Source organism: Kogia breviceps, chromosome 9 (genome assembly GCF_026419965.1).
Source record: "Kogia breviceps isolate mKogBre1 chromosome 9, mKogBre1 haplotype 1, whole genome shotgun sequence".
Lineage (NCBI taxonomy): Eukaryota > Metazoa > Chordata > Mammalia > Artiodactyla > Physeteridae > Kogia > Kogia breviceps.
The window spans coordinates 65,072,199-65,086,415 of record NC_081318.1 but is presented as its reverse complement, the minus strand read 5'-3'; the positions used below and the strand labels follow the sequence as shown (position 1 = coordinate 65,086,415).

The 14,217-nt window shown below is 35.8% G+C and overlaps 1 protein-coding gene across 1 annotated transcript in view; it reads left to right on the top strand.

Annotated features, from left to right (window-relative positions):
• THSD7A (thrombospondin type 1 domain containing 7A) overlaps positions 1–14,217 on the top strand; it is a 456,022-nt gene that overhangs the window by 189,295 nt on the left and 252,510 nt on the right. The window contains exon 2 of the mRNA XM_059074016.2: positions 5,844–6,675. Within this exon, the coding sequence (XP_058929999.1) occupies positions 5,844–6,675 (832 nt within the window). The remainder of the gene's footprint in view (positions 1–5,843; positions 6,676–14,217) is intronic.

The window sequence follows — 14,217 nt, the reverse complement described above, 5'->3', positions numbered from 1 at the left end:
ACAAACACATGAAAGATGCTCAACATCGCTAATCATTAGAGAAATGCAAATCAAAACCACAATGAGGTATCACCTCACAGTGGTCAGAATGGCCATCATCAGAGCATCTACAAACTATAAATGCTAGAGAGGGTGTGGAGAAAAGGGAACACTCTTGCACTGTTGGTGGGAATGTAAATTGATACAGCCACTATGGAAAACAGTATGGAGGTTCCTTAAAAAACTAAAAATAGAACTACCATATGACCCAGCATTCCTACTACTGGGCATGTACCCTGAGAAAACTGTAATTCTAAGAGTCATGTACCACAATGTTCACTGCAGCTCTATTTACAATAGCCAGGACATGGGAGCGACCTAAGTGTCCATCGGCAGATGAATGGATAAAGAAGATGTGGCACACATATACAATGGAATATTACTCAGCCATAAAAAGAAACGAAATTGAGTTATTTGTAGTGAGGTGGATGGACCTAGAGTCTGTTATACAGAGTGAAGTAAGTCAGAAAGAGAAAAACAAATACAGTATGCTAACACATATATATGGAATCTTAAAAAAATAGTAATGGTTCTGATGAACCTAGGGGCAGGACAGGAATCAAGACACAGACGTAGAGAATGGACTTGAGGACACAGGGAGGGGGGAGGGTAAGCTGGGACGAAGTGAGAGAGTGGCATGGACATATACACACTACCAAATGTAAAATAGATAGCTAGTGGGAAGCAGCTACATAGCACAGGGAGATCAGCTCGGTGCTTTGTGACCACCTAGAGGGGTGGGATAGGGAAGGTGGGAGGGAGGCACAGGAGGGAGGGGATATGGGGATATATGTATACATATAGCTGATTTACTTTATTATACAGCAGCAGCTAACACAACATTGTACAACAATTATACTCCAATAAAGATATTTTAAAAAAATCTGTGACTTGTGTATTTCAAAATGGGATACTGTGCAGCACTCATGAGACAGAATTTAATATATTACTAAGTTGTTTGTGCATTCGTTGATCATGGTAAACTAGGACATGCTGTTCCGTAAACAAATCCAGGAGGGAAGATGCACCATCTCATTTGAAGGATGTAAACATATTTAGTCAAACAAGAAACTGGCTCATCTGAGAGTTTTATAGCAAACAAGGACAGAAAAGAGTTTGCATAATTTTCTCATGCTCCTTTTATAGTGTTTATCTTTTATAAGGCTCTTTGGAACAGTTGCTAGCCACCTGTCAATAATGTGGCCTTTTATAGACTCAACCTTTTATTGTTCTCATGCCCTTGACATATAGAAAAACAGTATTAGAAGGAGTCAGTGTTGAATAGAGTGGGCAACATACTAATGTTAAATTTAAAAGACTGTCTTTTGTAGACTGACATAAAGAGAGAGTTTTGAGTGACGTGAAGAGAATAGGCACGTTATGAAATCTTCTTTAGGGGGAATAAAAATAAATTCATTATTTTATCAACATTTTTGAAAATTGAGTTAAGAATTATATTTAAAGCACTAGTCAGTGGAAAACGAAGCCAAGTAGCATTCATTTAAAGTTGTTGTAACAATTTTGCATAATATTGCATCAGTTCCAAGTGAAAATATTTGTGTTGTGAGTCTAACAATTACATAAATATTTTGTATATACAAACATTTGTTTTAACTTGTTTTTAGTGGAATAAGATATCCAGTATGTTTTTCTCGATTTACATAAAATCTGTCAAGCTTTCTACATGTATTTATTAACCTACATCCTAGAAGTGTTTTCATGATAGTGAATGAACACAATCCTACAAATCTGTATGCGGGAATACATTTGCATCCATAAAGGGACATTATCCAAGCTTTTAAGTAGAAAGGTGCCTATCTTTTGTTTTGCACACTTAGATTCCAAGTTCTCTGTATATAATCACGAACGAGAATAATAAAGGAAGCAAGTTTCAAACCAATGGAAATTCTTTCTATTCTTGCTAAAAATACAAACATCCTGATACACACACACATATACTCACGCACACACACACAACCTTTCCAACACCACCATTTCCCACTCTTAGTAATATGAGATGTGGGGCTACAATTTAATATTTGTGCAGAGACCTATGAATTAAATATCATGTTCTCATATTGTGCTTGGGAGACGACTTCATGTTTTCCTTGATAGGGTTTGCATATTGTTCTTTTCAAATTGCGCTTTAAAACATTTGTACTTCTTGAAACATGGTGGCTAATTGGGCTGATAATTCTTAGCTGCCAAGAGCAATTTTAGATGTGGTCCTCTTTCTGTTCAGTATGTGATTATTTTAAGACTACTTGGAGAACAGAACTAGACAGCTCTTCCTCAGGTGTGCAATGGTGAAGATCTGATTTTTCAATAGGTCTGTTAATTGGACACAAGTGCAATACCCATGGTGTAATGAAAAGTTATGATAGCAGATAAGATACCCTGCAAAGTGAATGAGTTTTCTTTAGGTTCAATTGTGATTATATTGCCACCTCTACTTTCACTGGTGCCTTCATGCGTTATTTTTTCCCCTTTAGGCTAGTATTTTTTATAGATCTCTAGAATTTTCTTGGGATGCCTATCTTCTGGTTTTCAATGTAAATATACTTGGAATAAAATAAACCCAACAGTGTTATCTATTGCTAGCTGGTTAATAGAATCTATGATAATATTTTTGGAATGGAAATTGAATTGAATTTGTATATAGAATGTATGCTTTTTCTAGTTATCTAAGTCAACTTTAGAAATTCTTATTCATTATCAATGTATATGAAATAGTGTAGAATTTTTCTTGAACTCAGTTTCTTTCTTTCTGTTGGCATTGATATCAACCACGTAATGCCTTGGATAATAAAATTTGCAAACTAAATTCTCTCTTTTCTGAACAAAATAATTGAGGAAATTCATTCAAAAGCCAGCCATGAAAATTAAAAGACATGATCAAACCAAATGTTGCAGAAGATAGGCAATGTTCTGTTCTTAAGGAGCCACTGAGTCAGTCTAATGTGCTAAACAGATATTGGCAAACTATTATTTAATAAACTAATTGCAGTTGTGGTAAACATGATGTGAGAGACATGCGGAGTGTTCTAAGAATGTGTAAGAAGGGATCTCTCCCTAATTTGATGTTAGTAAGCCATGGATCATTTTCAAAGTAACCATCATTCACTTTTATTTTTGAAGAAACTTATGAGAAAGACTGGAGTATTCTGATAAAATTTGGTTTATAAGAGTAATATCTTCACCTATCCTTATTTTGTCTAGGGTAAATTTCAAACATAATAGTTAACTAGCGTTGTATAATTCTGCTTCATAATTTTAGAGGGTTTGTTATTTAGTATGTGTGTTTTCCTTACTCAGTAATAACGCACAGACTTAGTCCACATTTTGTATACTCAGATTTCGGTAATAAAATATTAATTTTCATCAGTTAGTTGAAACACACCCATTAATAATAGTACAACCTACCTAAAGAGTACAATTAAATATTGTACTCTTTAGTGTGCCAAATCTATAACTTTTCTATAAAATTTTTTTGTTTTTACTTGGAGGATAAAAGATTAACTTCTTAATAGTCCTAGTATGATTCATCAGTCTAATTTCATAATTAATATCAAAGATTGGAAAACAAAATATCAAGAAGTTCTCCTGAATTACACCTTGGTTTTACACTTTGAGTTAATGCAAGACACTTATATTTTGAAATTTAGACTTAATGGCATATAGCTTACTCCTAACTTGATGGTCCAACATAAACGTATCTTTATATGCTGTATTTAGGATGAGAAATAAAGATTACTGTTGTTCAAGTATGAAGGGGAAAAGGAATAAATAGCAAAGATTTATGGAATTAACTAAAATTTCATACATTTTACTGTGTTCCCTTGAGAAGGGTCCCACGTTCTGATTCCCAAACTGGATATTTAGGAAATCTCTAAGAGAGCGCCAACAGATTTATGAATATATATTTTTCTTTGACAAATTAAAAATAAGATTAAAATATTATCAGATATTCCATGTATACAGATGTAATAAACTCACTGACTTTCTTAGCTCATAAAGTTTTGACATCAGCACTTTGGGAAGGCTTTTCCCTGAATGTATTTTAAGCCACTTGTAATTCTCTATATATGCATACGAACTTCATAAAGTAATGATATAGGTATGCCAAATTTTCATGGAACTGTGGTTAGTTAGCACAGTATTTTCAGTCAATCTGTTTTCTATTTACAACTCCATCATTCCATTTGTAATGAAGTTAACATCTTCAAGTTGTAAACATCTTCCTAGTTAAACAAAATTAAATGTTTAAATATAAGCACATTCTTCATATTTCATTCTTTGTAGATTAATCATTTTGTATATGAGTATCTAAGTCTCAAGCTCTGAAATCTAGCATAAATAATAAAAATAAAAGTCAGAACTAGAATCTAAAATCCAGGATGGTTTTTTTTATTCATTTAAGATGTGAACTTGGCAAGTCACCTCCCATCCTTGTCACTTGTTTTCCTCATTCACAGAGTGAATCTGTTGGCGTAGTTTAGTGGTTTTTACTTGTCGGCGACAGAAGCCTCTTCTCAGACAAAATCTATGTATAATCTCAACATACATAAAAATAATTAATAATAATGGAGCTTTTCTTAGGGAAGCAGCAATGAGGGAGGAAGGGAGTGGGGTGGGGCTGAGTGACCCTAGAGCCAGACCCGGTATGCTGCTCGACCCCTTCCCACACAGCCTATTGAAGGTGGCTCTAGTCTATACATCAAGTAATTCCTCAAATGCCAGGAACCACATTTTGAAAATCATGTAATTATATGATTATTACATTTCTTTAAAATTCCAAAATAATGTAATCTCTATTATATAAATTGCTATTTGTCTATTAAAGCCTTGAGAATCCTATTATCTACCTTAAAAAAGAAATGATATATACAAATATAAGTAGGTATCAATCTATGATAAGAAGGATTCTAAGGTAAAAAGCCCACATTTCATTTTAAAGCCACTGACCTAAGTATTCCTTAAAATTGCTCCATAATGCCAAGTAGTTCATATTTAGGAAATGAATAAATTGATAAAACTCAAAGTAACCCTTTAACATGCAGAAAATTCTAAAAATCTTTTAGTTAAATTTTAATTCTCTTACCCACCTTTCTATTTCACTGTGAAGATGAGAAAAAAATTTTTTTTTTTGTAAGTTTAAAGGCAGAATGTGATAGAATGAAGAATTTTTCACTTCCCAGCTTTGGTTACAAGAAAGTAAACACTTCTGTCAGCACACACGTATGCAACTAATAGATTCTTTCAGTCATAGTATGTACAGCAACAGAAAATGAGAGGGAAGAGAGCATATTCTACAAAATAGCTAATTGCCCAGGAAAAGAAAGGTCTGCAGGAGACAAAGTTCTTCACAAGCAGCCGTTTTCTTTGCCAGATAGTGAAATGAATTTGATGGTTATGAGGCAGGAGTAATGGGTTTTCACTATGACTAGTTTCTAATGTGAGCAAGGGTTCTCTACCTACCTAAAATTAAGCAAGGGTTCTTAATGAGCCAAGGGTTCTCTACCTACTTGAGATTAGGAAAATGAATAAAAGCAAGTTTTCAGTAATCCCCAAAGGACTCAAAATGAACTTGTCCCAGCAGTTACCTTATATAGACTCTGTGACACTGTTCCCCTTCTGCAAAACTTCTGAGTGTAGATCATTACTTTCCAACAGTCATGTACAGAGACCTACTTTATAACACTTCAGGGAAGTTAATGTACTAGATCTTGAAGTGCCTTTCTGGAACGTGAAGTAATTTGTAGTTTTCATCTAGTTAGCCCTGTTAACTCTTGTATTGTTTTTAGGTCCATGGGGCCGATGCATGGGAGACGAATGTGGTCCAGGCGGCATTCAGACCCGGGCTGTGTGGTGTGCTCATGTGGAAGGATGGACAACGTTGCATACAAACTGCAAGCAGGCCGAGAGACCCAGTAACCAGCAAAATTGTTTCAAAGTTTGTGACTGGCACAAAGAGTTATACGACTGGAGGCTGGGACCCTGGAATCACTGTCAGCCTGTGATTTCAAAAAGCCTGGAGAAACCCCTTGAGTGCGTTAAAGGGGAAGAAGGCATTCAGGTGCGAGAGATAATGTGCGTCCAGAAAGAGAAAGACATCCCTGCGGAGGATATCATTTGTGAGTACTTTGAGCCCAAGCCTCTCCTGGAACAGGCCTGCCTCATCCCCTGCCAGCAAGATTGCATTGTGTCTGAGTTTTCTGCCTGGTCGGAATGCTCCAAGACTTGTGGCAGTGGGCTCCAGCACCGGACGCGCCACGTGGTCGCGCCCCCACAGTTTGGAGGCTCAGGCTGTCCAAATCTGACTGAGTTTCAGGTGTGCCAGTCCGGTGCCTGTGAAGCTGAAGAGAGCATGTACAGCTTGCAGGTGGGGCCCTGGAGCACGTGCTCGATACCCCACTCGAGGCAAGTAAGACAAGCAAGGAGACGTGGGAAGAATAAAGAACGGGGCAAGGACCGAGGGAAAGGAGTGAAGGATCCAGAGGCCCGTGAACTGATCAAGAAAAAGAGAAATAGAAACAGACAGAACCGACAAGAGAACAAATATTGGGACATCCAGATTGGATACCAGACCAGAGAAGTTATGTGTACTAACAAGACAGGGAAAGCTGCTGATTTGAGGTAACATTTTATTACCATTAAATAAGTATGTCTCTCTGTCAAGACCACAGGCTAGAGAGTACTTAAGACCTGCTGTACTAAGTCTTGGAATTCATATGTGTACACCTAGGGTGAGCTGCCCCCAAGTGGGACTTTTTCCACTTGAAGACATTTAAACTTTTGTGATTTTCCTGAAGTTACTTCTGTTTTGTACATGTTTAGGCATTATGCCACTAGAGGTAATTTACATTTTCCTGTCAAAATCTAAAGCATGAGAGATTCTCCATGAGGTGATATTGCTTCTTTAGGTCAGCAATGCTGTTTTCACCTATAATGGGGGAAAAAAAAAACCGTAGTGGGCTGGAGTTTGGGAATTTTCAATTCAGATACTTATTTTAGTAAGAATAAGGAACACTTATAATCTCCCCAAGTTTATAGCATGTTCAGAATTACCCTATAAACAAAATCTAAACAACCACCCAGGGAGCTATACCTAAGAATAGTTCCTTTTACATTTTATTAAATGGAATAACTCTCCCCAGAGAAGAAGATGGAAACCAGCAGAAAGTAAGGTAAGTAGAGGTTATTTAATCATGAGTAGCTTACTTTAGAAAACATGTAATTAATTGACTGCATTGTCTAGACAGAAATTATTTGTCAAATTATCTCTGGGTAAATAATGACTATATTATGAAAGACTTCTCATGCATGATTTATTTCTTGTGAAAATGTTCATTGAGGATTATCTAAAGGGTATTATGTTTTCTGGATATTCTAAATTTTGCTTTTGGATAAGCCAGACCATCTGGGAGGGGCTTATTTGGATCACTTGCATAATTGCTTCTTCTGAAATATTTATGCAGCTATGATTTGGACTGAACTGAGAGAAATTATGGCAACATCACTCAGACTTTTATATCATATTTATTGTAGAAATGACATTGGAAGTGTCATCTACTCCATTGCAGTCTGTTCTCTTGATTAAAAACACATAAGATAAATTTCACTGAAGTCTCAACCCATGTGCTTCTGCTGAGCATCTGGATTGTTTTCCTTATGGCCCCTGGAAATCTTGTAATAGATTATGTTTTCCTGTTTACCTTGGGAACATAAGTAGGACTGTGTGGCATGCGTGTTGTTTACTGATACCCACCACCGACTTCATGCTCTTCTCACTCTCATTATTTTCTTTCATTCATTCTTGTCTAATGCTTTTGCTATCTATGGATTTTGAAAGCTGACTGAAAGCCTTTTTGGAGCAGGATATAGTTTAAATAAGTGAGTAAACAAGCAATTGATGTATCTGCCGAAGACAATTTCTCTCATCATACCATTGTTCTTCTGGTCACTATTTTTAGGATATTTGCTACTCCCTCTTTGTACATGCACAATTGGATTTTCTTTCAGCCATACAGTAATTTGCTCTCTCTCTGTTATGAGGTCATCAATCCAACTCTTTTCCTGGTCTTGCTAAAGGCTGCTTCTCCTGCTTTCCATTCCCCAGGTTCCCTGTAACTCCTTGAGAGGGGGAGAGAGAGAGAGAGAGAGAGAGAGAGAGAGAGAGAGAGAGAGAGAATGTGTGTGTGTGTGTGTGTTCACCTCTGATTCTGTGTCATGGACAGTTTAATTTCAATCCCTGTTTAATTCTTTTCTGACTGTCCTTTTCCTGGTGATTTTCTGATCTCTTTTCCTGAAGTATTACAGTTATATTAGTTATTTGGCTCCCACCGTGTAATTGAATAAGCCTCCAAGGCAACTTGAGTTGTCTCTTGCTGTCGCTAGGTTAATATGCTGTAGACATTTAATTTCATGTTGACTACTCAATTAAAAGTATAATTAGGGTAGTAGCTACCACTGCATAGAGCCTGATATTTCCATCCATTTATTTGTAAGCAAATAGATATAAAAATCTGTAGATCCTCTGCCGGGTGCTTATATTCCACTAGAAATACCGTATCTATTCCAATAAAATGGTAGTTGCAGGTATGTTATAACTTACTAGGGTATAAATTAAATATTATGTTAAACAAATTGCTTAATATTTCTCTTATTTGACATTTATAAATAAGAATAATATGAATAAATATATATATGATTAAGAAAGTCTTAGTAACGAAGATATAACAATTAGGTATTTTGCCTACATTTTTCTCAAACATTATACCATATCAGTGAAGCTTTTTAAAGTGAAGAATAGATGGATAGCTCCAACAAAGAACAGGACCACAGGTGAAAGACTTGATGATTAAAGCGTTTCATCTTATATCAAATTCAGAAACAATTTTATTGTGTAAGAGGATGAAAAAGTCATTTAGTAAGGCTAAAACAGTCCTATTACAATAACTAAGTGAATTTATCTAAATAAACCTAAGAATCTTGGGGAAGCAGTTCATAGGGCAAATAAAAATAATTTTAGTAGAATTGCTGCTAGAACTTCAAAGCTAAAGACGATAGATTTCCCATGCTTTCTACTTTCAAACAGACTAAAATCAGTAAGAATGAAAAACATGAATGCAAGTCCATCTTTTATGACAATAGGAAACAATCACAGTACCAAACCACAATTGATAGAGAAGATTATAGATTAACTTTCAATCTATAAATTAAATAGATCTAATTGAGGGAGGAAGGTTAAAGGGGCATTATGTCTTTATAGCTTTGTGAGCACTCAGAATCTCTAAGAGTAGCCTGAAACTTCTGAGGGGCCAGGTTAATGGCATGTTTTATGATGGCATGGTCAGTGTTAGTGAAAGGGCTGCTGAAGCATTCTTGTGTTCTGTTTGAAAACAGAATGGCATAATAGGACTGAGGGAAACTCACTATGCCATTATTGCCAAGAAAAGACTATTAGTTTGATGGACTGGGAGATTAAAGTTTTGGTGACCAGTGGAAGAGAATTATAAATCATTACACACACTATGACACAGGGGGCTTCCCTGTGAACCAGTGATTTTCAGCCAGGCTTGAATAGAGTCTTACCCCAGGTGAAGAGTTGTTTTGAAAGTTTCGACAGACGGCTCTTCAAGAAACCAAACGTATTAAAGAGAATATGGTCTTCTGAATCAAAACCAGAAGTAATTTTAGTATTCAAAGAAGAGTCAAGAAAATAGAATTTTAAAAGTGATTTGACAGAGCTCAGAAAAGACAAGGAAGAGAATTATAAAACAAGTAAATAAATTCACATTACATGGAACAGTAATTGAAAAATACTCAGTGGTAAGAGGAGTCAGTGAGATGGAGAACAGTTTAAGAACATCAACTCCAATTTTTTAAAAAGATGGTGGGTCTGGAAAGGAGATCACTATATAAAATTCTGGGATTCCTAAAGATAGGACCAGAAAAAGAACAGAAAAAAGAGAAAACAAGATAAAACAAAACCCCCAAAATATAATGGAAGACTTTCCTGCAGTTGGAAGACTTTAATCCACAGATTGAAATTGCACAGGGCCAATATTCTGGTAGAGGAGGCTGAAATAATGTCCTCATGGAAGACCTGGTATAGAACAATTTTATAAAGAGAGACAAAGAGACACCAAACCAAAGACCAGGTTAGTACCCAGTTCTGAAACACTAGAAGCATTTCCTGTATAGTCAAAAATGAGACAGGACTGCACATTATCTTCACTGTTAACATTGATCTGTAAGTATTAATCAATGTAGTTAAAAAGAGAAAGAAATGAAAATTGGAAAACAGGTGGGAATATTAAGATTTTTCCAGATGTTATAAAAAACTCAAGATATTCAATTGAAAATATAAACAATAAAATACCTCAATAGGGTGGATGGACACAAATATAATATCTCAAAATCAATATATTCCCTAGATGCAAACAACAATTAGCTAAACATCATGGACACAAAAAATTAAAATACCCCATTTACAATAGTAAAAATTCTGTTAATAAACCTAATTATAAAATTTCTGCCCATAATACCAGACTTTGAAAGTACAAAAGTAAATGTGTGCCTATCTAGAACATCTAATAAATATATCAATTGTCCCTACATTGTTACTGTAAAATTAACAAGAGAAAAATAAGTAAAAGCCAGGAAAATTCTGAAAAATAAAAGTAGAGAGAAAAGACTAGTGTCACAAGATAATTAAATGCATTTTATTCTTTGAATAATAATAATTTTATGTTAGTACATGAATAATCAGATCAGAAAAGGGTCTAGAAAAAAGCTCCTCAAAACCCTGCAGTATGGTGCCAATGGTGAAGGAGCATTTCCAAGTTTGGAGAAAAGATATAATTTAATCAATTTGTTTTTGTTTGGAGGGCAATTGCTTTGCCTCCTAAAGAAGAAGAAGAAGAAGGAAAGGGAAAAAAGAATTGTATCTCTTTTTCAATTGTATACCCAAACAAAGTCCAGGTTCATTTAGTACTTAAAAATGTTTTCTTTTTAAATAGTAGAAGAAAGGCTAGAAAGTTAGTCTCAAAATAAGAAAGGTATCCTTATGTGACCTATTAGGCCACAGAATGCAGAAAACATACAGGAAAAGATTCATCTATACGATTATATTTACTTGAATAAAGAAAATTTTGCTCAGGAAAAATGTTAACCAATTAAAATCCAAGTAGCAAATGAAGAAAAAATATTTGTGATATGTAAAATTGACAAAGAGCTAGTTTTCTTAAATAAAGAACTCCTAAAAATCTTTAGGGAAAAAGTCCAAAATCTAATATAAAAATCAGCATAAATTTAAGAGAATGAAAAGACAAGCCACACTGGGGAAAACATTTGCAAGACACATTTGATAAAGGGCCATTATCCAAAACATACAAAGAACTCTTAAAATTCAACAGTAAGAAAACAAACTACTGGATTAAAAAATGGACTAGAAACCTTAACAAATACCTCACCAAAGAAGATATACAGAAGGCAGATTAAGCATATGAAAAGATGCTTCACATCATATGTCTTCAAGTAGATGCAAATTAAAACAACAATATGATACCACTACACACCTATTAGAATGGCCAAAATCCAAAATAACGACAACACCATAAGCTGGTGAAGATGTAGAGCAACTGGAACTCTCCTACATTGCTGGTGGGAATGCAGAATGGTACCGCCACTTTGGAAGACAGTTTGGCAGTTTCTTACAAAACTAAACATACTCTTACCATATGATCTAACAATCATGCTTCACTAAGAATTTACCCAAAGGAGCTGAAAACTTATGTCCACACAAAAATCTACACATGAATGTTTATAACAGCTTTATTCATAATTGCCAAAACTTAGAGGCAACCAAGATGTCCTTCAGTAGGTGAATGGATAAAGAAGCCGTGTTACATTCAGACGATAGAATATTATTCATTGCTTAAAAAGAAATGAGCTATCAAGCCATGAAAACACATGGAGGAAACTTAAATGCATATTACTAAGTGAAAGAAGCCAATCTGAAAAGACTGCATACTGCATGATTCCAACTATAATATATGGCATTGTGGAAATGGCAAAACTATGGAGACAATAAGTAGATCTGTGTTTCCAGGGGTTAGATGGAATGGAGGGATGAATAGGCAGGGCACAGAGGATTTTTAGCACAGTGAAACTACTCCATATAATACTATGACAGTTGATATATGTCCAAACCCATAGAATGTACAACACCAAGCGTGAGTCATAATATAAACTATGGGCTCTGGGTGATAATGATTTGTCAGTGTTGGTTCATCAGTTGTAACAAATGTACCACTCTGGGGGATGATGGTAATGGGTGAGGCTGTGCATGTGTCGAGGCAGAGGTTATATGGGAACTGTTTATATTTTCAGCTGAATTTTGCTGTGAACTTAAAACTGCCCTAAAAAATAAAGTCTGTTAAAATCAGCAAAGGACAGAATCAGGTCAGAGAAAATATGCTAATCTTCAATCATAATTAAGAAATATAAAACATTTAAAATCTCATTTTCACCTGTCAAATTAGCAAATAAAAATGTTTGATAGTGTATCAGGGATTACAGCCTCCAGGTTTGGTGATTCACTAAAAGGACTCAGAGGAATCAGCATATAGTTGCATTCATAGGTAAGATTTATTACAGTGAAAGGATGCAAAGCAAAATCAGCCAAGAAAGATGTGCATGGAGAAAAGATGAGAGGAAACCAGAAGCAAGCTTCCAGGGTCCTCTCCCTGAGGAGTTTCGCAGCCTACGCTTGACACCTCCAGCAAAGAGCTGCAACAACATGGGCAAGGTGTTGTCTACTTGGGAAAGCTCACTAGAGACTCAGTGCCCCCAAGCATTTATTGACAGTTCATCACATAGGCACCCTCAACCTGGCATGTACAAAAATTCCAAACTCCCAGAGGGAAAGCAAGTATTCACCATAAATCACATTGTTTAGACAAACAAATTAGGCACAGAGAGCCACTTTATCATTTAGAGCAGTTTTATCATTTAGAGAAAATTTTATATCAGTGTAGGGAACTGTTTACCTGGTAAGTTCCCAGATGCCAGCCAAAGGCCAATCCTGCAAACAGTCCTTGTATGGATAGAAGTCTGAGACTTGCTTGCTATTTTATCAACAATAGTATTTAATATTAAAGAAATTGGGGAAAGAGTTGCTCTTATACAGTTTTGGTGGGGGCAAAAATAGGTACAAATATCTGAAAAATAATTTTATAATATGTGTCAAAATTAAAAATACACATTCCTTTGGCAGTGATTTTATTCCTGGAGATTTTTTCTAAAATATATCTGTGTAAATATGTGTACATCTCTCACTGTAGCATGATTTTTTACAGAAAAACAATCTAAATCCAACCAATAAAGGACTACTTAAATCAAGGTGCTTCCACGTGTGGAAGGCCATGTAGTTATTACCAAATGAGATGTGTATTTCAATCAGTGCAGGAGTATCATAGACTAGGTGGCTTATAAACAACAGAAAAATTTTTTTCTCACAGTTCTGGAGACTGAGAAGTCCAAAATCACGGCATCAGCAAATCTGGTGTCTGGTAAGGGCCCTCTTCCAGGTTGCAGACTGCTCACTTCTCACTGTATCTTCTCATGGCAGAAAGAGGGGAAGAGAGCTCTTTCTAGGGTTCCTTTATAAGTGCACTAATCCCATTCATGAGAGCTCTACCCTCATGATTATCTCTGAAAGGTCCCACCTCCTAATAGCATCACACTGAGGGTTAAGGTTTTCAGCATACGAATTTTGGGGGCACACATTCAGTCCATTGCAGTATGTGACTTCTAATTAAGCATAAGGGAGTAAAGGTAGTTTTATTTTAATTCACTGCCTTGAAATTAACCAGAAACACCAATAAAGGAAATAATCACTTCTATTTACAGTAAAAGAAAGAAAGTAGCCACATGAAAAAATCCAGATCTAAAGGACAGAGGAATATAGGACTTGAGGTGGGGAGATTCCTTTAAAGTAATTAGGACCCAATCCAGGAAGATCCATTCAAGAATCTTTTCCTTGGAATATCTCAGTCTTGGGAGGTGGGTGTGGACCATCCACAGAGGCCGTGGGAAAAGTCCCTTAGGATCCAGTTCCTCACCCTAGAACCACAGGGGAAGTATAGCTGGAGGAACAGAACATAACTCCCC